A 24,353-nucleotide genomic window follows, 5' to 3' on the forward strand; every position below is an offset into this window, starting at 1 on the left:
CTTGTGGTCTTGATAAAGATACCTTCGTGTACAGTGTATTGCTTACAATATTCTTTCCACAAATGTCTAGTTATCTCGGTTTGCTAATTATTTGTTTCCAGTCACATGGTGCTACCTTCTCTTTAGTTATCATTGTGTAACACAGTAAAACCTTCATTTATTTTTCATTGCCCTTGTTCACTTCTTGCCAGAGATATTAGGGTAAAAAGCAAGTATTTAAAAGATTTCATAAGGTATGTTTCCTGTAGCACTGAGTAACTCTACATGACCACATTTTTAAATTTAGAAATTTATTCTGTTTAATCCACAAGCTTTATATAGCTTTAGTTTAAAAAAACAAAAACAAAAAAACCAAAAACAGTGAAAACAAAGACACAATTTCAAAGTCTGGGCCCTTCCAGCTTTCCAAATACAAGAGCTCTGAAAGTTGTATATACCAATTGGAAGAACAAGACAAAATTATGAATGGAGCCATGACATTTCACAAAACAAAATTTTCTATCAGTGAAGAATCCTTCCTGGGAATAGTTAAATGCCTTTACAAAAAGAGAGAGAGAGAGAAAGAGAGAAAATGAAATTCCAGTGTTCCAAATCAAGTTGTTATACATCAATATAATAAACCCACAGTGTCCTGGCAAAAACCATGCTTTTAATTTGTCTCATCCTATATAGAGCTCAAATCTTGATTTATTAAGTGGAGACTCCACAGGCAACAATAGGAAAGATTGTGGCATTAAAATATTTTATACTTTTGTGGTAGTTCTACAGTGGTCTTCTTTCTGGGCAAGCTTGCAAACCATAAAAGGTTGAAAGCATCATAACTTAAATGGGTGCTATGACTCAAATGAAAGAGAAAAAAGGAGAAAACTGAAAAACAAAACAAATAACAAAAAACCCTCTGGGACTAGCCAGGGGCAATTAAAGAAACCATAAGAATGCCAACAATATTTAAACCCCCTTTTTTAAAAAGGGAGTTTCTTTTTGGCTTAAAATATTTCATTCTAAATGAATTTATGTCAGCTGTCAATGAAAGAATGTCACTAATACACCGTGGACACCTTTTGCAATGTAAATCCATGCCCTTTTTTACATGGTGAAGTTCAACCTAGCAATTATTACAACAAATGTTATAGTCTAAAGCTCAAACACATTTTAGCAATTTTGAAATTGAATTGCTTACAAACCAAAGAAAATTTACATCATAACAAACATTTCCACCTAAGACTGTGGGGACACTTGAGCCTTCCGCATAGATCTCAGGGCCTTTTCACGCAGGTGCTTTTCTAAGTCATCCAGGTTATCTTCAGCTTCACTTTCAGTCTCCTAAAAAAGGCCAGAAGTCACATTAAGTCTTAAAGACACTGGTGGAAAATGCAGGGTACAAAACAGAAGTATACCTAAAGTCACTAAATTATAAGCTACAACTTATAAGTTACAAAATAGCAATTGATTCAAATTCCCATCCTTGGTTTTGGTCAAATTCTTGACAGGTTCTCAAGAGATAGAAGGCTGTAAGAATTCAATTGCCAACTGCTAGAACAAACTTTTTTTATAGTTACTTCTTTTTTTTTTTTTTTTTTGGGGTTTTTGGGCCACACCCGGCCAATGCTCAGGAGTTAATCCTGGCTGTCTGCTCAGAAATAGCTCCTGGCAGGCACAGGGGGCCATATGGGACACCGGGATTCGAACCAACCACCTTTGGTCCTGGATCGGCTGCTTGCAAGGCAAACACCACTGTGCTATCTCTCCGGGCCCTATAGTTACTTCTTAAAGTCAGATGATTTCTAGCTTTTTGTTTTTGTGTCACACCCGCAGCACTCAGGGGACCATATGGGATGCCAGGATTTGAACCACTGACATTCTGCATGGAAGGCAAACACTTTACCTCCATGCTATCTCTCCGGCCCCATTTTTATAAACTGTTAAGATAGTGTGCTGAGGGGCCGGAAAGGTGGCACTAGAGATAAGGTGTCTGCCTTGCAAGCACTAGCGTAGACAGAGGGACCTTGGTTTGATCCCCCAGCGTCCCACATGGTCCCCCAAGCCAGGAGCGATTTCTCAGTGCATAGCCAGGAATAATCCCTGAGCATCAAGTCAAACAGGTGTGGCCCAAAAACCAAAAAAAAAAAAAAAAAAAAGATAGTGTGCTTAAATACCTTTAAGAAAAAAAAAAAGCACAGACTATTAATAAAAAATTTACAATATTTAAAAAAGAGATGAGGGCTGGTAGGTGCAGCTCAAGAGATGAAGCTCACCACATAGAGTGATGAGTGCAGTTAGAGAAATAACTACACTGAAAACTATCATAACAATGTGAATGAATGAGGGAAGTAGAAAGCCTATCTCGAGTACAGGGGTGGGGCGGAGGGAGATCTGGGAAATTGGTGGTGGGAATGTTGCACTAGTGAAGGGGGGTGTTTTTTACATGACTGTAATCATACAACTATAATCATATTGTAATCACAGTGTTTAAATAAAGATAATTATTAAAAAATAAAAAAGAAAAATAGGGTCTAGCTTTGCGCAGTGGCTGTATCGTAGCCAATGAGGTTTATCCAAGAAGCGATTATTGCTAAAAAAGAAAATAAAAAAGGGTCAAAGCGATAGCACAGTGATAAGGTGTTTTAATCCAGGACGAATCTGGGTTTGATTCCTGCCATCCCATAGGGTCCCCCGAGCCTGCCAGGAGTGATTTCTGATCACAGAGCCAGGAGTAACCTCTGAGCGCTGGGTGTGGCCCCAAAACAAAAACAAAAAAAAAAAGAAACACAAAAAACAAGAAGGAAAAAGGAAAAAAGTCACACCTAGTGATGCACAGGGTTACTCATGGTGGTGCTCAGGTGACTGATTATAATGGATGCCAGTAATCAAACCCAGGTTGGCTGCATATAAGAACTCAACCTACCTCCTATGGTATTGTTCTGGCCTCTTAAATACCTTCTGTAAAAAAAAAAAAAAAAAAAAATTAAATACCTTCTTAGGCTCTGGCTCTGCCTCAGGTTCTTCCTGTGCTGATGTGGTTGTGGGAACAGCAGTAGCAGCAGGGGCTACAGTGGCTGCAGCAGCTGCAGCTACAGCCTTTTCCTTCTTGTGTTTTTTGTGCTTCTTGTGCTTCTTATCCTTTTTGTGTTTCTTATCCTTCTTTTTCTTCTTTTTCTTTCCACCTCCTTCTTGGTCAGAATTCTAGAATTTCAGAAAATATAGCAATGAAATCAATCTGGTTGAAGTTCTATATATAAGCAGTATTTAATTTCCTCAAGGAAATATATAGGTGAATTTCTTAATTTCAGAAGGATTTAGGTGGGTGAGTGGGCAGAAGCTCAAGGCCAGTAATCACCAAAGTGTTCAAGAAGCAGGAATCAAACTGAAAGCAGATATTCTCTTCATTTTTGGAGTTAGAAGCAACCTTGAAGAATTTTGGTTTGATTTTTTATTTGAGGGGTGGGGGGCACACACCCATAGGCACTCAGGCTCAGGGGATCATATGGGATGCTGGGAATCAAACCCAGATATGTCCCATGTGCAAGGCAAATGCCCTACCATTGTGCTATCTCTCCGGCCCCTTTCCTGGAAATTTTTTTTTATTAGGTTTTTTTTTTTTTGGGGGGGGGGGGGGGTCATACCCAGCAGCACTCAGGGGTTACTCCTGGCTCCAAGCTCAGAAATTGCTCCTGGCAGGCTCGGGGGACCATATGGGATGCCGGGATTCGAACCAATGACCTTCTGCATAAAAGGCAAACCTCTTACCTTCATGCTATCTCTCCGGCCCCACTTTACTGGAATTTTTAAGGGCACAATATATATATGGTGTTGGGATTGAATCCATGTTGACCACATGCAAGGCTAATGTCCTATCTGCTATAATATAAACTCTAGCCCAAACCATGTTTTCTAAACACAAGCTGTAAATCAGGTCTTCTAGTACTAATCGAAGGAAAGCAGCATATGCAAATAGAAAGCAAAGTCTCTAGAATCAACTAGGCTTGGGTCAAACTAGATTCTGACTCCTGAATCTACTAATTTGATCTTAGACAAAATGCTTGACATTTTTGGTCAACCTAAAATAATTTTAGGTGGTTTTAATAGGTTTAATAATTACAGTCCCTGACAAAGTTGTGAAGATTTTAAAAATAAGCCACCCACAGATATATCAACAATCACGTAGTATGTTTAAAATGTTTAAAAGGACTTTGGGCTGAATTGATAGCATAGTGGGTGGTTCATTTTGTCTTGAACGTGGCCAACATAGGTTCAACCCCCATATACCATATGGTTCCCTGAGCCTGCCAGTCGTGATTTCTGAATGCAGAATCAAGAGTACTCCCTGAGCGTTGCCATGTGTGGCCCCACCAAAACAATAAAAAAGCTAAGACTTTGTTCCCATCTCTACAGCATTTTTATTTTATTTTATTTTTTTTGGTTTTTGGGCCACACCCGTTTGATGCTCAGGGGTTACTCCTGGCTAAGCACTCAGAAATCGCTCCTGGCTTGGGGGGACCATATGGGACACCAGGGGATCGAACCGCAGTCCGTCCTATGCTAGCGCTTGCAAGGTAGACACCTTACCTCTAGCGCCACCTTCCCGGCCCCTCTACAGCATTTTTAAAAGGGTGTGTGTGTGTTTATGTTTTAATTTCTTTGGAAACATACCCAGCTCAGTCATACCTTACTTAAAGAAGGCAGCTATTCATTGTCTATATAGACAAAACTGTTGCAATAGGCAGGCTCTGTAATAACTAAATCTAGGCTCTAATTTTTTTCTTCTTTTGGTTTTTGGGTCACACCCGGCAGTGCTCAGGGGCTACTCTTCCTCACTCTGTGCTCAGAAATTGCTCTTCGCAGGCTTGGGGGACAATATGGAATGCCAGGATTTGAACCACCATCTGTCCTGGGTTGGCTGTGTGCAAGGCAAATGCCCTACCACTGTGCTATCTCTCCAGCCCCTAGGCTCTAATTCTTTTTTTTTTCCTCCTGGTTCTTGGGCCACTCCCACAGCACTCAGGAGTAACCGGGCTCTACACTCAGAAATTGCCCCTGGCAGACACAGGGGCCCAGATGCAGAGGTCTCAAACTCTCATGGGCTGCAAATGGCCCTCTATACAACATTTTGTGGCCCTGCCCTAGAGGAATCTTTTTTTATTTGTTGTTTTGTTTGGGTCACACCCCCCAATGTTCAAGGCTTACGACTTTGCACTCAAGGATCACCCCAACTTTGCCTCCTGCGGTCCCCCAGGTAAATTGAATTTGAGACCCCTGCCCATATGGGATGCCGGGATTCAAACTACCATCTTTCTGCATGCAAGGCAAATGCCTTACTTCCATGTTATCTCTTCAGCCCCTCTAATTCTTAAATTTCTAGTAGTTATTCAAAATTTCCTAATAGGGGCCAGAGAGATAGTACAGTGGCATTTGCCTTGCAAGCAGCCGATCCAGGATCCAGGACCTAAGGTGGTTGGTTTGAATCCTGGCGTCCCATATGGTCCCCCGTGCCTGCCAGGAGCTATTTCTGAGCAGACAGTCAGGAGTAACCCCTGAGCACTGTGGGGTGTGGCCCAAAAAACAAACAAAAACTTTTCTTAATAATCCTGCTTACATGTAATCTCTGGTTCTAAATGACAATTGCAAAGGATATCCAAAAGAATGTGGATACATACCCTTGCCGGTGATGGGCTTGGAGTTGGGCTTTTAGCCTTTTTGACTGGTACTGCTGGTGACCAGTTAGTAGAGGGTGAGTGAGACTGAACAGGAGATGAAGGTGCTGGGGGCTTTTTAGCTGCTGACTCAGGAGATCCTGAGACAGAACGGGAAGATGAAACCCTCCTTATAGACTGAGGGCTTGGTGAGGCAGCCCTAAAAAGACAAAACAAAACATTTAGACACAATAATGAACTTTCAGAGTCTTTTATCACTTAAATTTGCTAAATTATTCTATTGGCACGTATCAAATGTATGTTTCAACAGTCTTCTGTTCATTTTTGGTTCACAATTTTTTTTTTTTTTTGGTTTTTGGGTCATACCCGGCAACGCTCAGGGTTACTCCTGGCTCTATGCTCAGAAATCGCTCCTGGCAGGCTCAGGGGACCATACGGGGCGCCGGGATTCAAACCACCGTCCTTCAGCGTCTAAGGCAAATGCCCTACCGCTTCACTATCTTGCCGGCCTGGTTCACAATTCTTTATAATATAGTGTTTGGCATTTTTTTTTTTTAGGTCACACCCGGAGGCTCTCAGGGATTTCTCCTGGCAGGCTCGGGGGACCATATGAGATATGTCAGTAATCAACCTGGGTCTGTCTGGGGTTGGACTGTACAGGCAAATATCCTACTGCTGTGCTATCACTCTGGCCCAGTTCCTGTATTTTTAAGACTCCTTTCAGTCAGGGAGTAGGGTAGGAGGGTTGGTCCACATCTGGTGGTGCTTAGGACTTATTCCTGACAAAAGACTTATTCCTTTGTCAGTCTCAAATGAATAGATCCAAGAAGGATAGATCCATAGAACTGTCTATGCACTTGCACACTGCTCAGTAACTTTGAATCCACAAGTAAAAATCTATTCTTTAATAGATGTCAAAAAACAATCTTATCTAGAATTTGTCTTAAAAGTTTGTATGCATACTTATTTTCTATATTTCTTTGTGAATAAGAGAAAGAGTCTGGGCCTGGAGAGATAGCACAGCGGTGTTTGCCTTGCAAGCAGCCGATCCAGGACCTAAGGTGGTTGGTTCGAGTTCCGGTGTCCCATATGGTCCCCCTGCCTGCCAGGAGCTATTTCTGAGCAGACAGCCAGGAGTAACCCCCGAGCACCGCCATGCGTGGCCCAAAAACCAAAAACCAAAAAAAAAAAAAGAAAAAAAAAAGAGAAATAGTCTCCAAACTATGTCCCTAATGAAAGAGCATAAAATATTTTTACTTTTTTGTTTTTTTGGGTTCCGGAGTCCTGGAGACTCTCCTAATGGGCCTAGTACTTGGAGATGGGGACTGCCTTCTTTGGGGTGATGAAGAGGCTCCTCTTCGAACAGGTGGAGGACTAGAGGAAGTCTGAGGAGCTCGAGGCCGTGGTGAAGGCGAATGCCGTTTGTTTGGTTGTGGTGACCGGGCTTCTCGAGTAGATCGGCTTGGGGAAGATCCTTTCCTATGCTTTGATGACAATGAAGGTGAGCGTCTCTTGGTGACTGGGGAGCTTCTTTGTTTGGGAGGTGGAGAATGGGAGACCCGACGCTTTGGTGGTGGAGATGGAGATGCCCTTCGCTTAGGAGGGGGAGGAGGAGATGCTGTTCTTCTTTTTGGAGGTGGAGATGGAGAGTATCTTCTCTGTATTGGAGGAGAGTATCTTCTTGGGGAAGGTGAGCGTCGACGTGGGGGAGGAGAAGGAGTCCTAGAGAAAAAAAAACATCATTAAACAGAAAAAATAGAATGCAGAGAGGCAAACCAATTCTGGCTATACTGCAGCTAACACAGTAAAAAGCAAATATTTTTCTTTTTTTGGGGGGATGGCTTCACATTTGGTGATGCTTAGATGATCATATGTGGTGAACAGGGATAATACCAGAGGGGCCATGTGCAAAGTCCTACCCATTTTGCTATCGCTCCAGCCTAGTTTTTTTTCCCCTCCCTGATTTGGTCACACCGGGCAGTGCATAAGTTACTCCTGGTTCTGTGCTCAGAAATCACTGCTGGCAGGCTTGGGGGACCACATAGAACGCCAGGAATTGAACTCAGATTGTTGTGTGCAAAGCAAATGCCCTACTGCTGTGCTATTGCTCCAGCCCCACCCCTAGATTTTTAAAAATGTAAATGTTTTTTTTTTTTTTTTTTTTGGGTTTTTGGGCCACACCTGGCGTTGCTCAGGGGTTTCTCCTGGCTGTCTGCTCAGAAATAGCTCCTGACAGGCACGGGGGACCATATGGGACTCCGGGATTCGAACTAGCCACCTTTGGTCCTGGATCGGCTGCTTGCAAGGCATACGCTGCTGTGCTATCTCTCCGGGCCCAAAAATGTAAATGTTTTATGTGCAAATAATAATGCCTAAGAATTTTAATTATAAAAATATACTCCATGGGGCCGGGCGGTGGCGCTAAAGGTAAGGTGCCTGCCTTGCCTGCGCTAGCCTTGGACGGACCGTGGTTCGATCCCCCGGTGTCCCATATGGTCCCCCAAGCCAGGAGCAACTTCTGAGCGCATAGCCAGGAGTAACCCCTGAGCATTACCGGGTGTGGCCCAAAAACCAAAAAAAAAAAAAAAAAAAAAAAAATATATACTCCATTAGCTCGATATACGATAGCTGATAATTTACCTTCGACGTGGTGGTGGAGGTGTGGGAGACCTGCGACGTCGAGGAGGAGGAGCAGGAGAAGGAGAGCGTCGTCTTCTGGTGGGAGGAGGGGAGGGACTTCTCCTCCGTCTACTACCACTAAAGCAAAGAATAAATACAGTCGATTCAAAATCACCAGCATTTATAAATCAGTGATTCAAAAGACAGAATTCCAATCATTTACTCAAGTGTGGTAGATATAACTAATCTCTAGAATACTGTTTTCAAATGACAGGTCCAGACACTGATAATCAGGAAAAGGGGACCAAGAGACTGTAGCAGTTACAGCATTTGCCTTACAAGTGGCCAACCCCAGTTCAATCCCTAGTTATTACATATGGTCCCTGAGCTCTCCCAAGAGTGACCCCTAAGCACAGAGCCAGAAGTTACCTCTGAGCACCACTGGGCATGGCTCAACATTCCATTCCCACTAAGTAAATAGCACTAAAAAAAGATAATCAGAAACTGCTTTCCTTGTGGGAAGAATGTTTTGTGGTGGCTGAAGAAATGTAGATATAGGGTAGAGTTTTTGCTTTGCAAGAAGTCGACCCAGGTTCAATCTCTGGCACCTCATATGGCCCTCCAAGCCTGCCAGGAGTAACCCGAGTGCCTAGAGGTATGGGCCAACCACCCCCACAAAAGAGTTTTGTGAAATTTTTATTTCACTATATTAAAACATTAAGAATGGGCTATGAGGGGCCGGAGAGATAGCATGGAGGTAAGGCATTTGCCTTTCATGCAGAAGGTCATCGGTTCGAATCCCGGCGTCCCATATGGTCCCCCGTGCCTGCCAGGAGCAATTTCTGAGCTTGGAGCCAGGAGTAACCCCTGAGCACTGCCGGGTGTGACCCAAAAACCAAAAAAAAAAAAAAAAAAAAAAGAATGGGCTATGAGGGGCCGGAGAGATAGAGCACAGCGGTAAGGCGTTTGCCTTGCATGCAGCTGATTCGAATCCCGGAATCCCATATGGTCCCCCGAGCCTGCCAGGAGCGACTTCTGAGCACAAAGCCAGGAGTAACCCGAGCGCCGGGTGTGACCCAAAAAAACAAAAACAAAAAAAGGATGGGTTATGACACAAAAAATTTTTTTTTGGTTTTTAGGCCACACCCAGCGGTGCTCAGGGGTTACTCCTGGCTGTCTGCTCAGAAATAGCTCTTAGCAGGCACGGGGGACCATATGGGACACCGGGATTAAAACCAACCACCTTTGGTCCTGGATCGGCTGCTCGCCAAGGCAAACACCGATGTGCTATCTCTCCGGGTCCAACACAAAACTTTTGATTAACTTTCAAAGTGCCATTTGGGAGATAAAGGTAGTATAGTAATTTAAGGTGTTTGCCTTACACAATGCTGACCCAAGTTCATCTCTGGCACCTCATATGGTTTCCCTGAGCCTACCAGGAATGATTCTTGAGCAGAGGCATAAATCTTGAGACACTATTGGAAGCAGCAATTAGGTGTTTAGGACATATATAGAGAAAAACAATTTCTTGGGATTATTCTTTCTTACCTGTATTTAACAGGAAAGAACAGCCTGGCTTGAGATATTATATATGCAAGGTTTTGGGGTTTTTTTTTTTGGTGTTTGGGCCACACCCAGTGACAGCTCAGGAGTTAATACTGACTATGCGCTCAGAAATCGCTCCTAACTTGGGGGACCATATGGAATGCTGGGGGGGATTGAACCACAGTCTATCCTAGGTCAGCGCATGCAAGGCAAACACCCTACTGCTTGCGCCACCACTCCGGCCTCTATATGGAAGGTTTTAACATTGAAAAAATAATTCTTCTTACTCTTTTTTTTTTTTTGGTTTTTGGGCCACACCCAGTAACGCTCAGGGGTTACTCCTGGCTATGTGCTCAGAAGTTGCTCCTGGCTTGTGGGACCATATGGGACACCGGGGGATCGAACCGCGGTCCGTCCAAGGCTAGCGCAGGCAAGGCAGGCACCTTACCTTTAGCGCCACCGCCCGGCCCCTCTTCTTACTCTTTGTATATTAAACACTCCTTAATTTGAAGGTTATAAGGCCTCACCTTTACTATTCTTTGGGCCACACCCTGTGACGCTCAGGGGTTACTCCTGGCTTAGGGGACCATATGGGATGCTGGGGATTGAACCATGGTCTGTCCTGGGTCAGCCACGTGCAAGGCAAACACCCTACTGCTGCGCTATCGCTCCAGACCCACAAAATTGTTAAAACAGTAAATGCAGTCATTAAAACTTTGATAAACAACCCTAATTTACAAAATATTATCTAACCAACCTTTTAGTCATTGGCGATTGCCATCGCTTTCCCATCTGCATCCTGAGAGCAGTGGAGAAAAAAATAATGTCAAGAATTTCATTCACTACATTATTTTACTTTAATGGACTTATTTAATGTTCAAAGATATTCAGGAATTAATGCTATAAATTTAATTGGTCTATTTTAATCATGCACATGTCAGATGATAGAAAACACTGCAAGTTCTCATTAAATAGCAAACAAAACCATCAAACAAAAGCAAAGCAGAGCAAACCACCCCAAACCAAAACCAAATTTAAATTAAGTCCACAGGTTTACTCCTTAAATTACAAAGTTTTATCAATTTACAAAAAACTTGCGAGGATTACCGAAGAAAAGACATTACCGAGGGGAAGTCTCTTTCTGGCGTTTTCGTGGTGATGGAGAGGCACTCCGGGAAGGGGAATGTCTCCGTCGTCTGCCTACCTCGCCATTCTTCACGTGGGATCTCTTGGGTCGCTCATCTTCTGAAGAAGAGGAGGAGCCAGAATCTATAATTACACAAAAGCAAATTGTACTAAGTCCATGTTAAGGAGAGTCAATGTTGGAATCTTAAGTGAATGGAGATTCAAGTCTACTAATGTAAATAAACATATATAGAAGTCATTCATTTTGAACAAATATAGTATCAATATTGACTCAGTAACAAAAAGTGAGCATAAAAAGATCACTATTATGTTATATTAATCATCTCTATAGCATAATCAAAACAAAACAAATGTTCTTTAAGAACCAGTGTTGGGTCAGAGAACAGCAAGTGATGCTTGCCTTACACACTGCCAACCCATGTTTGATCCCTGGCACCCACCATAAGTGGTTGTTATCCCCCAAGGAAAATTCCCAAACACAGAACCACCTGTAACCTAACCCCCATTCTCTAATCCTGTGTTGGTTGGGGATGGAGTACTCAATTACAGAAAGATTTTAATATGTAAAAATCCTGGGTTTGATCCCTAGCACTTACCAAAAACAAAACAAAAATAAAACTTGTTAATTAAGTTTACAAAGCATTTTAAACAATCACTCTTTTTTCTTTCTTTTTCTTTTTTTGTTTTTGGGTCACATCAGCAGTGCTCAGGGGTTACTCCTGGCTATACACTCAGAAATCACTCCTGGTGGAATCATGTGGGATGCTGGGATTCGAACCACCATCCTTCTGCATGCAATACCCTACACCTCCATGCTATCTCTCCAGCCCCAAACTAACTTTCTTTTTTTTTGTTTTGGTTTTTGGGCCACACCCAGCGGTGCTCAGGGGTTACTCCTGGCTGTCTGCTCAGAAATAGCTCCTGGCAGGCACGGGGAACCATATGGGACACCGGGATTCGAACCAACCACCTTTGGGCCTGGATTGGCTGCTTGCAAGGCAAATGCTGCGGTGCTATCTCTCCGGGCCCTCCAGCCCCAATCTTAAGTACTTTTATTAAGTTTGTTGGAAATCTTATTAATATTTGAATAACTAAAGTTGGAGTGATAGCACAAGGGGTAACGAATGACCCAAGTTCTATCTTCAGCATCCCATATGGTCTCCTGAGCTTGCCAGGAGTAATTTCTGAGTGCGGTTAGGTAAATCAAACAAACAAAATACATTTGCCTCAGGGCCGGAGAGATAGCATGGAGCTAAGGCATTTGCCTTGCATGAAGAAGGACGTTGGTTAAAATCCCAGCATCCCACATGGTCCCTCGAGCCTGCCAGGAGCGATTTCTGAGCGTAGAGCCAGGAGGAACCCCTGAGAGCTGCCGGGTGTGACCCAAAAACCAAAACCAAAACCAAACCAAACCAAACAACACAAAATACATTTGCATCAGTGTGTGAGACCAGCAAGTGCGGCTGTAGGTGGTGGCCAGTTTGGATTTTAAAAAGTTCCAGTTTGAATAAAACTTGAAGTATGTGAACCCAAACGCAGCAGCCTGTTAGTTATTTTTTTTGGGGAAAAAAAAAAATAAAGACCCAGTTAGAATCGAGCTCAGGTATATGAAACGACAAGAGCACATCCACTCTGAGGCTGCACATTTCTTCCAGTCAAGGAGCTGTATCACAATACACAATAATAGTATCATATAACAAAGTTCACAATGGGAAAACTATACAGAATCCCACCATACCTGTGACTGAAGATGTTAATTCTGGAGACCCGACTAACACCAGCCACATACATAACATCTCTGATCAGACTTTAGAGAGGAAATGTTAAAGATGTTCAAAGAACTTAAACGATTGAACAGACAGTCCATAAGACCCAAGAGGATGAGAGTAGAAAAGAGAAAACTTCAAATGGAAATATCAGGGCTGAAAAGCTTGGTAGGTGATATGAAAACTTCACTTGAAAGCCTCACCAGCACAGTAATAGCCACCAAGGACAGAATTAGCAAAGTAGACAATGAGCTGCATAACACTTCCATACAACAGAAGAGGCTGGAAAAAATCCTCAAACAAAACAGATGAATCAGGGCCGGAGAGATAGCATGGAGGTAAGGCGTTTGTTTACCTTTCATGCAGAAGGTCTGTGGTTCCCTGAGCCTGCCAGGAGCGATTTCTGAGCAGAGCCAGGAGTAACCCCTGAGCGCTATTAGGAGTGACCCAAAAACCAAAAATGAAACAAAACAAAACAAACAAAAAAAAAACACCACAAAACAGATGGAATCTTTGGGGTCCCAAAAACCCAGGAAGAAAATCCTGATGAAGAATCAACAATCAAAGACATCATAGCCGGGCCTGGAGAGATAGCGCAGCAGCGTTTGCCTTGTAAGCAGCCGATCCAGGACCAAAGGTGGTGGTTCGAATCCCGGTATCCCATATGGTCCCTCCCCCGTGCCTGCCAGGAGCTATTTCTGAGCAGACAGCCAGGAGTAACCCCTGAGCATCGTCGGGTGTGGCCCAAAAACCAAAAACCAAAAAAAAAAAAAAAAAAAAAAAAAAAGACAAAGAGTGTGGCAAAATGGATCAAAATGTTGAATCCAACAGTTTGTTGCCTGCAAGAAACATCTGAATAGTCAGCACAGACAATTGTTCAAACAAAGGCTGTAGTGACCATAATAATATAAGACGGGCCGGGCGGTGGCGCTAGAGGTAAGGTGCCTGCCTTGTCTGCGCTAGCCTTGGACGGACCCTGGTTCGATCCCCTGGTGTCCCATATGGTCCCCCAAGCCAGGAGCGACTTCTGAGCGCATAACCAGGAGTAACCCCTGAGCGGTACCGGGTGTGGCCCAAAAACAAAACAAAAACAAAAACAAAAACAAAAAAAAAATAAGACAATATAGACTTTAAGCTTAAAAAAGTTGTAAGGAGACAGAGCTAGAAATTTCTTAATAATCAAGGGATATGTAAAGTAGAAGAAATAACACACCTAAACATATATGCACCCAATGAGGAACCAGGAAAATATTTAAAACAACTGCTGATAGCTTTGAACAGACATCAATAACAACACAATAGTGTCTGCCTTTAAAGTGCTGGACTAGGGCCCAGAGAGATAGCACAGCAGCGTTTGCCTTGCAAGCAGCCAATCAGGAGCAAAGGTGGTTGGTTTGAATCCCGGTGTCCCATATGATCCCCCGTGCCTGCCAGGAGCTATTTCTGAGCAGACAGCCAGGAGCAACTCCTGAGCACTGCCGGGTGTGGCCCAAAAACCAAAAAAAAAGCGCTGGACTAGGATGGACTGCCCTCACACACTCCTTTGGAGTCCCATGTGATCCCTCAAACCAGGAGGGATTTCTGGGTGCATAGTCAGGAGTAACCCCTGAGAGTCAATGGGTGTTGCCCCAAAGCCAAAAAATAAAAAAATGAAATAAAAGAGGACAAAAGTAATAGAAATATATACTCTGCTCATGGACTGGGAGAATTAACATAATTAAAAATTGCAATACTGGGGCCAGAGAGATAGCATGGAGGTAAGGCGTTTGCCTTGCATGCAGAAGGACGGTGGTTTGAATCCCAGCATCCCACATGGTCCCCCGAGTCTGCCAGGAGCGATTTCTGAGCATAGAGCCAGGAGTAACGTCTGAGCGCTGCTGGGCGTGACCCGCCCAAATTGCAATACTTTCCAAAGAACTATATACTTTTTTTTTTTTTGGTTTTTGGGTCACACCCGGCAGTGCCCAGGGGTTACTCCTGGCTTCATGCTCAGAAATCGCTCCTGGCAGGCTCGGGGGACCATATGGGACGCCGGGATTCAAACCGATGACCTTCTGCATGAAAGGCAAACGCCTTACCCTCCATGCTATCTCTCCGGCCCCAGAACTATATACTTTTAATGCAACCCCTCTAAGGGTACCCATGGCATTTTTCAAAGTGAATCAAACACACTTCTGAAATTCATCTGGAACAATAAATACCCATGAGTAACTAAAGCAATCCTTGGAAAATAGAAGATAGGAGGTAACACTTCTCCCATTTTAAATCGTACTACAAAGTAATAGGTATTAAAATAGCATGGTATTGGAACAAAAACAGACCCTCAGATCAAAGGAAAAGACTTGAGTATTCTAAAATTTACCCCAAAGTATACAACCAATTAATCTTTAATAAAAGGACAAAAAACACAAAATGAAGCAGAGGTAATAGACAAAATGGTGTTGGGAAAACCGGTCAACTACATGTAAAAAAGTGAACTCAGACCTCTATTTAATACATCGCACAAAGGTCAAATCAAAGTGGATTAAAGACCAAGATATTAGATCTGAAACTAAGGTACAGAGAAAAACATAGGCAAAAAACTCCATAACATTGAGACTACAAAGGCACCTTTAGGGAGGAAAGACTGTTCAAATAAGTGGAAGCAGAGATAAACAAATGGGACTACATTAAACTGAGAAGCTCCTGCACTTCAAAGGAGACTGACTAGGATAGAAAGGCTACTTACTCAATACCCACCCCATAAAGGGTCAATATCTAAGATATGTAAGTTACTAAATCTAACCCCATCAAAAAAAGGGAGGGAGAAGAAAAATAAAAGGGGGGGGGAGAGAAGAAATGAATGGATATTTCCTCAAAGAAATGATGACCAAAAAGAACATTAAAAAAATGCTCCGTATCACTAATCATCTGAGAAATACAAAACAAAACAATGAGGTATCTCACAACACAGAAAATGACAAACATCACAAAGAACAAGACCAACCAGTACTGGTGTGAATGTGAGGAGAAAGGGACTCTCACTCACTGCTGGTGGGAATGCTGTCTACTCCAGCCTTTCTTGGAAAACAACATGAATATTCCTCAAAAACTAGAAATCGAATTTCCTTATGATCCAGCAATACTATTCCTAAGAATTTACCCTAGGAACACAAAAAAACAAAAAACAATACAAAAATGCCCTCTGACCCGTGTTCATTGCAGCACTATTTAAAATAATCAGATTCTGGAACCACTGAGGTGGCTAACAGCAGTTGAATGGCTAAAGAAACATACATTTACTCAGTGGAATACTATGCAGCTGTTAGGAAAAAAATGAAGTCATGAAAGGAAAAAATGAAGTCATGAAATTTGCTTATACATGGATATTATTACGCTGAGACAAATGAGTCAGAGGGAGAGGGATAAGCAGAATAATCTCACCAACCTGTGGGATATAAGAAAAATAAAGGGCCCGGAGAGATAGCACAATGGTGTTTGCCTTGTAAGCAGCCGATCCAGGACCTAAGGTGGTTGGTTCGAATCCCGATGTCCCATATGGTCCCCCGTGCCTGCCAGGAGCTATTTCTGAACAGATAGCCAGGAGTAACCCCTGAGCACTGCCGGGTGTGGCCCAAAAACCAAAAAAAAAAAAAAAAAAGGAAAAAAAAGTGTGGGGATACTATCCAGAGATAATAGAGATGAGGATTGAAAGACCAATCCATGGTAGGAAGCTTGCCATAAAGAATGGAGAGTATAGTTAAGAGCAGAGAAGTATCTACTATAAAGTGATAGTTGGAATTTATTACTGTGGACAAAAACTGAGTGCTGAAAACAAAATGTCAAGTACAGCACCCCTTCATTAATAACAGGCAAGTTAGTGGGGAGGGAAGAACGAGAGAGAGGAGAGAGGGGGAGGGGAAAAGAGAGAAAGCGAGCAAGAGCGAGTGTGCAAGCGAGCCTGTGAAAGCTGTACCAGAAGGTAGGGGAGGTTGGGTGAGAGGGAAGTGTAAACATTGGTGGTAGGAAATGCGCACTGGTGAAGGTTGTTATATACTGGTTTGACTAACTCCATCATAAACAACTTTATCTGTAGGAAAAAACTTAGTAACCATGGTGCTTAAAAACAAAACAAAATAAAACAAAACAAAACAAAGGGGCCGTAGAAAGAGCACAGCGTTAGGGCATTTGCCTTGCATGCAGCCGACCAGAGAGGGATCCAATTCCATTCCCAGCATTCCATAGTGCAGAAGCTAGGAGTGACCCCTGAGCGTCACTGGGTGTGGCCCAAGAACCAACCAACCAATCAAGTTTAAAAACAAAACAAAAGCCAGAGAAATAGCACAGAGGTAGGGCATTTGGTTGGTCTGGGACTAACCTGGGATAGATTTCTGGCATTCCATATGGTCCCCAAGTGACACAGGGTGTGGGCCCAAAACCAAACCAAAAAAAACCAAAAACACATTTTAAATGACATTTCCTATAAACTTAGCAGCATATGTCCAGAATTTGAGAAAAACTTCAATTTAGATATATATTTTTTTTTGGTTTTTGGGCCATACCCAGCGGTGCTCAGGGGTTACTCCTGGCTGTCTGCTCAGAAATAGCTCCTGGCAGGCATGGGGAACCATATGGGACACCTGGTCCGGGATCGGCTGCTTGCAGGGCAAACACCGCTGTGCTATCTCTCCAGGCCCTAGATGTTTTCTTAAAAGAGCAATTGTACCTATTTTAAAACCAAGCCCCAAGAACCAAAAACTGTAAGGAGACAGACATATATGCATTTTTGTTTGTTTTTTTTTTTTTGGGCCACACCAGGCAGCGCTCAGGGACCATATGGGATGCCAGGATTCAAAGCACTGACCTTCTGCATGCAAGGCAAATGCCTTTTCTCCATGCTATCTCTCTGGACCCAATATATGCATTTTCTTTCTTTTTATTTTTTGTTTGTTTTTGGGCCACACCCGGTGACGCTCAGGAGTTACTCCTGGCTATGCGCTCAGAAGTCGCTCCTGGCTTGGGGGACCATATGGGACTCTGGGGGATTGAACCGCGGTCCATCCTAGGCTAGCGCAGGTAAGGCAGGCACCTTACCTCTAGCGCCACCGCCAGGCCCCGCATTTTCTTACTGTTCCTCAATTATCCTCAACTGTAAGAGTTCTAGAAGATGCAGAATATTGGGAGATGGAACAGTAAGTAGAGCACTCAAGTTCAATTCCTATATGATCCTCTGAGTAGCAGCCAGGAGTGATATTCTGAAGTGCAGAGGTAGGAATAAGCCCTAACACTGTAGAGTGGAGTGTGGACCTCAAACAAAAGCAAACAAAAATAAAAAAACCTTCAAATTATAATGCTATTAACTGAATCAATGGCCTTATGGGAGGCTTTCTGTTATGTAAGTGAAAGGCAAAAAGTAGCATGCAGTCTCAGCTAATTATGTCAGAAGACAGGGTTTTTTGGGCCAAAGAGATAGCATGGAGGTAGGGTGTTTGTCTTGCATGCAGGACGACAGTGGCTTGAATCCTGGCATCATATATGGTCCCCCAAGCCTGCCAGGAGATTTCTGAGCTTAGAGCCAGGAGTAACCCCTGAGCACTTCGAGTGTGATCCAAAAACAACAACAAAAAAGAAGACAGGGTTTTAAAATCAGTTTTCACAACTTGAGAATTAGCAAAGTAGACAACGAGCTGCATAACACTTCCATACAACAGAAGAGGCTGGAAAAAATCCTCAAACAAAACAGATGAATCCGGCCGGAGAGATAGCATGGAGGTAATGTGTTTGTTTACCTTTCATGCAGAAGGTCTGTGGTTTGAATCCCAGCATCCCATATGGTCCCCTGAGCCTGCCAGGAGCAATTTCTGAGCATAGAGCCAGGAGTAACCCCTAGCTCTGCCAGGTGTGACCCCAAAACAAGAAAAAATCCTGGGTTGGGGGCAACAGTAAAGCTGGTAGGATGTTTGCATTGTATGCAGCTGACCCAAGCTTTATCACTTAGCCTACCATATGTCCCGAGTTCCATAAAAAATAAGTAATTTGTGAGTGCAATATGGAATAAGTCCTTCATACTGATTGGTGTGGCCCCAAGGAAAATAAACTGCCCATTTTCTGGGCCATATCTGGTGGGTTTTTTTGCAGGAGATATTATTAAATTATGGTTGGCTGTAAGAAAAGCAATTAAGTGAGGCCGGAGAGATAGCATGGAGGTAAGGCGTTTGCTTTGCGTGCAGGTCCGTGGTTTGAATCCTGGCATCCCATATAGTCCCCTGAGGCAGCCAGGAGTGATTTCTGAGCATAGAGCCAGGAGTAACCCCTGAGCGCTGCCGGGTGTGACCCAAAAACCAACCCCCGAAAAGCAATTAAATGCCTTATCCATTAAATTCTCTCCAGATCTAGGCTAGTAAAATAAACAAAACAGATTCTAATGAGGAGAGATTATTTTTTTCTAGATAAAAAATTTGAGTTAGGAATAAAAAAAAAAATCTGAGTTGGGGCCAGAGTGATAGAACACAGGAAAGCAGCTTACCTTACATGCAGATGACCCGGGTTTGATTCCCAGAATCCCATATGGTCCCTTCAACACTGCTGAAGTAATTCCTGAGTGTAGAGTCAGGAGTAACTAACCCCGGAACACCTCTAATTGTGGCCCAAAACCCCAAAGGATATTAAAAAAAAAAATCCCATGGGCTGAAGTGGTGGCGCAGGCTGTAGGCGTCTGCCTTGTGCGTGCTAGTCTAGGATGGACTGTAGTTTGATCCCCCGGCATCCCATGTGGTCCACCAAGCCAGGAGTGATTTCTGAGCGCACAGCCAGGAGTAACCCTCGAGTGCCACTGGGTATGGACCCCCCCCCCAAAAAAAAAACAAAAAATAAAATTAAAAATTGGCTTATAGGGCCCGGAGATAGCACAGCAGCGTTTGCCTTGCAAGCAGCCGATCCAGGACCAAAGATGGTTGGTTCGAATCCCGGTGTCCCATATGGTCCCCCATGCCTGCCAGGAGCTATTTCTGAGCAGACAGCCAGGAGTAACCCCTGAGCACTGCCGGGTATGGCCCAAAAACAAAAAAAAAAACAAAAAAAAACAAAACAAAACAAAAAAAGGCTTATAATAATTTTTTATTTTTAAATAGAGCATGAAAGAAGGGCACGTGCCTTAGAGAGAACTATGGGGCCCGGAGAGATAGCACAGCGCGTTTGCCTTGCAAGCAGCTGATCCAGGACCGAAGGTGGTTGGTTTGAATCCCCGTGTCCCATATGGTCCCCCGTGCCTGCCAGGAGCTATTTCTGAGCAGACAGCCAGGAGTAACCCCTGAGCACTGCCGGGTATGGCCCAAAAACCAAAAACCAAAAACCAAAAACCAAAAACCAAAAAAAAAAAAAAAAAAAAGAGGCTTATAATAATTTTTTATTTTTAAATAGAGCATGGGGGCCGGAGAGATAGCATGGAGGTAAGGCATTTGCCTTTCATGCAGGAGGTCATCAGTTAGAATCCCGGCACACCATATGGTCCCCCGTGCCTGCCAGGAGCAATTTCTGAGCCTGGAGCCAGGAATAACCCCTGAGCACTGCTAGGTGTGACCCAAAAACCAAAAAAAAAAAAAAAAAAAAAAAAAAAATAGAGCATGAAAGAAGGGCACGTGCCTTAGAAATAGAGAATTATGGGGCCCGGAGAGATAGCACAGCGGCGTTTGCCTTGCAAGCAGCTGATCCAGGACCGAAGGTGGTTGGTTTGAATCCTCGTGTCCCATATGGTCCCCCGTGCCTGCCAGGAGCTATTTCTGAGCAGATAGCCAGGAGTAACCCTGAGCACCGCCGGGTGTGGCCCCCCTCCCCCAAAAAAATAGAGAACTAGTACAATGGGTAAGGTGCCTTGATCTTTAATGGCTCATCTGGGTTCAATCACTGGCACAGCCAGGGGTGACCCCAAAAGAAAAAAAGGGGGAGAAGTAGGTGGCAATGAACAATTATACATTTTAAAACTTGTACTTGTTTTGTTTTACAGTTATTATTCTAGATCTATTTTCTCATAATTTAGAAAAATAATCAGTGTTCATACCAGATGAAGACTGCTGGTTCTGCCTTCGGTACTGGCGTCTCTGTTGTACAGAATCTGCTGCAGCCATTTTGCCACCTTTATCTTCTTCTGAAAGATGGATGTATTTAGAAAGTTGTTTCTTTAGTTAGAATACAATGTAGCACTAGCATTCTGGGGGATAAAGGAGGGAGATAAGGGATATATGCTTGGGAACAGGGATGAAGGGAGGACAACACTGGTGGTGGAAAGGCCCTCATTTTTTGTCACTGTGCACCTTAAATTTCACTGTGTAAGATTTGTAATTCACTTTGGCCACAATAAAAATAAAAAAGAATTTTCTATAGAGAAGGTGGAGCTATCTCTCCTAGAAGGTAATTAAAAAAAAAAAAAACAAATGTAGCAAATTTGAATAGAAAAATGGTCTCTTCAACTTGTTTTGGGATATACTACTTTTGGAGATACAGGACCCTATGAATCTCTCAATTTGGTGCTAGGGTAAGGGTGATACAGTGCTGTGGGGCACTGGGGCATATGTCCAATTCTGGAGATGGGAATTAAACAATGTAGTGCCAAGGATCAAAGTGGGGCCTCATGTACTCTGGGTATGTTCTCTAGCTCTGTGCTTTCTCTGTGTCTCTGGTCTCTTCAAATTTTATTCAGTTGGGTCAAGCAGTGTTAACTACTAGTTTGTCCAGAGTGGTATAAAATGCCAATTAAGGAGGCCAAAGTGATAGTACAGTGGGTAAGGTGTTTTTATTGCATACAGCTGACCTGGTTTCAATCCCTGGCAACTGATAGGGTCCTCTGACCCCACCAGGAGTGATTCTAGAGTTGAGTCAAGGAACAAGTCCTGAGTACCTCTGGGTGTGAACCGCAAAACAAAACAAATATAATAAAACATCAATTAAAGCTATATTTTGTTTGGCAGGGACCTCAAACCCAGGGGGTACTACATACACTTTGCATGTTGCCTGGAGAATGCTCCTAAAAGAACAAGAGGACCACATGGTGCCATGAGTAGAATTTAGGACTCAGCATGCAAATCATGTGCCCTAGCACTCTTAGTTATCTTCTTGGATCAAAGAAAGCTAACTTTGTCAATCTATGTTTTAGATTTTGGGCCATACCTGGAGATGCACAGGGATTAATTCTGATTCTGCATACAGAAATCACATATAGGACATACTGGAGTTTGAAACTGGGTTGGTGACATGCAAGGCAAGCACACTACCAAAAGCCCCAAGTGTACAAACTTATTGGAGCATTTACTACAGATCAAATTCAAAAAAACAAACAAGGGACGGAGAGAGAGCACAGCTATTTGCCTTGCAAGCAGCCGACCCAGGACCTAAGGTGGTTGGTTCAAATCCTGGTATCCCATATTGTCGGTCCCCTGTGCCTGCCAGGAGCTATTTCTGAGCAGATAGCCAGGAGTAACCCCTGAGCACCACACGGTGTGGCTCAAAAACAAAAACAAACAAACAAAACAAAACAAAACAAAAATCCCCCAAAGCCCTAAAGTATATATTCGACTTCAAAGATCAATACCTATCTCAATTAAAAGAGAGGCTCATATTAATTAGGAACAGGCAATTAAGGTTCAAATCAAGCTTCTTTGACTAGAGATTAGTTCTTAATCATTAGGCCACATTATTTTGTTTTGGGGTCAGAACTGGCCCTGCATGATGTCAGAAATTGAACCAGGGGGGCCGGGCGGTGGCGCTCGAGGTAAGGTGCCTGCCTTACCTGCGCTAGCCTAGGAGACGGACCGCGGTTCGATCCCCCGGCGTCCCATATGGTCCCCCAAGCCAGGAGCGACTTCTGAGCGCATAGCCAGGAGTAACCCCTGAGCGTCACCGGGTGTGGCCCAAAAACAAAAAAAAAAAAAAAAAAAAAAAAAAAAAGAAATTGAACCAGGGTCCATCCAGGATTGCCTGCGTGCAGACAAACGCCCTAACCGCTCACTCCTAACCAAAAGGGGGATGACAAATCTAAATCAGATTAACCACGCCCATTCACATCATTTCTTTCAAAAAAACAAAAACAAAAACAAAAAACCAAAACTTACCTGATTCAGATAACTCCACTTTTCTAGGCTTGGGTGCTGGTGAAGGGGACTCTCTTTTCTCAGTACCTTTATGCTTCGGGACTTAAAAAAAATTTTTTTTTATTTAAAATGAGGAAGGGAAACATTTTTACCTTGTCCTACCCCCCTACAGAAAAGCTATAGGGCAAGGTATCTCTCTTTGTTTTGGGATTATATCTGTTATATATATGGTGATACTCAGGGGTTACTCCTGGTTCTTTTTTTTTCTTTTTTGGTCATAGGTCAGAGAAACAGGACAGCAGTTTCAATGGCAAGAAATTGACTGACTTAGTGAAAGGAAGAAAGGGAAGGAGGGAGGGGAGGGAAGGGGAACAGAAAGGGAAAGGAGGGAGGAAGTAAAAAGGAAGAAATGAGGAAGTGAGGGAAGGAGGAAGGAGGGAAAGAGAAAGAAGGGAGGAAAGGAGGATGTAAGGAGGGAAGGAAGAAGGAAAGGAGGGACTACTCCTGGTTTTGTACTCAGGAATTTCTCCTGGCAGTGCTAAGGGCACATCTGAGATATCAGGAACAGAACTCAGGTCCACAGCATACAAAGCAAATATACCAGCCACTTAAGTTTCTCATGCCCTACCTCTCTTTTAAGGCCATAATTGAGGGTGCTCCGGGCTATTCTTGGATATATCCTTACAATGACCTTGACAGTCCTTAGAGAACCGTAAGTGGTGCAAGGGATTCGAAACAGGGTCCACTAAGCACATGACAAGCAGTACATTTCCAGTACTACATATCTAACCCACAATAAGACATCTTAGGAAAACATAGATGACAATTTCCTCTTTCTTACAAGAACATTTTACCTGACCTATACTTATGGTGAAGAATTTTCAAGTTTGGTGCAAAGTCTCAATAACATCTCTCCATATTACTTTCGGGCAATTGGGGATGGGGGATTGTCACAACTAGTAATGCTCAGAGGTCACACCTGGCTCTGCACTCAGGAATCACTACTGATGGATTTGGAAAATATATGGGATGACAGAAATTAAACCCAGGTTGGCCATGTGTAAGGTGTAACCTTACCTGCTGCACTATAGAATAAACCCTTATCTATATTATTTTTATTAGTGTGCTCTGTTAATATAATTACAATGTACAACTATATTACTTTTAAATCTTAAGATTCCAATGCAAAACAAAAAACAACCAAAAACAGCCGGAGAGACAGCATGGAGGTAAGGCGTTTGCCTTTCATGCAGAAGGACAGTGGTTCGAATCCCAGCATCCCATATGGTCCCCTATGCCTGCCAGGTGCGATTTCTGAGCAAAGAGCCAGTGCTGCCGGGTGTGACCCCCAAAAAACAAAAACAAAAAAAGATTGCAGTGAAGAATCTTAAGAAAGTATCAATCCAGAGCAATAGCACAGAAGGGTTTGCATGTGGCCAGCCCCAGTTAATTCCTTGACATTCCATATGGCTCCTGAGCATTGCCAGGAATGTCCCATGAGTGCAGAGCCAAGAGTCATCTTTGAACACTGCCAGGTATAGGCCAAAACCAAGCAAACAAAAAAT

The 24,353-nt window shown here is 43.2% G+C and overlaps 1 protein-coding gene across 4 annotated transcripts in view; it reads right to left on the reverse strand.

Annotated features, from left to right (window-relative positions):
* Positions 1 to 273: 273 nt before the first annotated feature.
* The window catches only part of SRRM1 (serine and arginine repetitive matrix 1), a 45,892-nt gene continuing 21,812 nt past the window's right edge, over positions 274 to 24,353 (reverse strand). Inside the window, exons 10-18 of one of the 4 annotated variants that reach the window (XM_049775161.1) lie at positions 22,810 to 22,890; positions 20,763 to 20,846; positions 10,940 to 11,084; positions 10,573 to 10,614; positions 8,292 to 8,408; positions 6,909 to 7,373; positions 5,655 to 5,850; positions 2,974 to 3,183; positions 274 to 1,323 (exon numbers count right to left, since the gene is read on the reverse strand). In XM_049775161.1, coding sequence (XP_049631118.1) covers positions 1,219 to 1,323; positions 2,974 to 3,183; positions 5,655 to 5,850; positions 6,909 to 7,373; positions 8,292 to 8,408; positions 10,573 to 10,614; positions 10,940 to 11,084; positions 20,763 to 20,846; positions 22,810 to 22,890 — 1,445 coding nt within the window. In that variant the 3' untranslated portion in view covers positions 274 to 1,218. Of the gene's footprint in view, positions 1,324 to 2,973; positions 3,184 to 5,654; positions 5,851 to 6,908; positions 7,374 to 8,291; positions 8,409 to 10,572; positions 10,615 to 10,939; positions 11,085 to 20,762; positions 20,850 to 22,809; positions 22,891 to 24,353 lie in introns of all 4 variants that reach the window. The other 3 variants (XM_049775160.1, XM_049775163.1, XM_049775162.1) reach the window with 3 other exon arrangements.

This window comes from Suncus etruscus, chromosome 6 (genome assembly GCF_024139225.1).
Source record: "Suncus etruscus isolate mSunEtr1 chromosome 6, mSunEtr1.pri.cur, whole genome shotgun sequence".
Lineage (NCBI taxonomy): Eukaryota > Metazoa > Chordata > Mammalia > Eulipotyphla > Soricidae > Suncus > Suncus etruscus.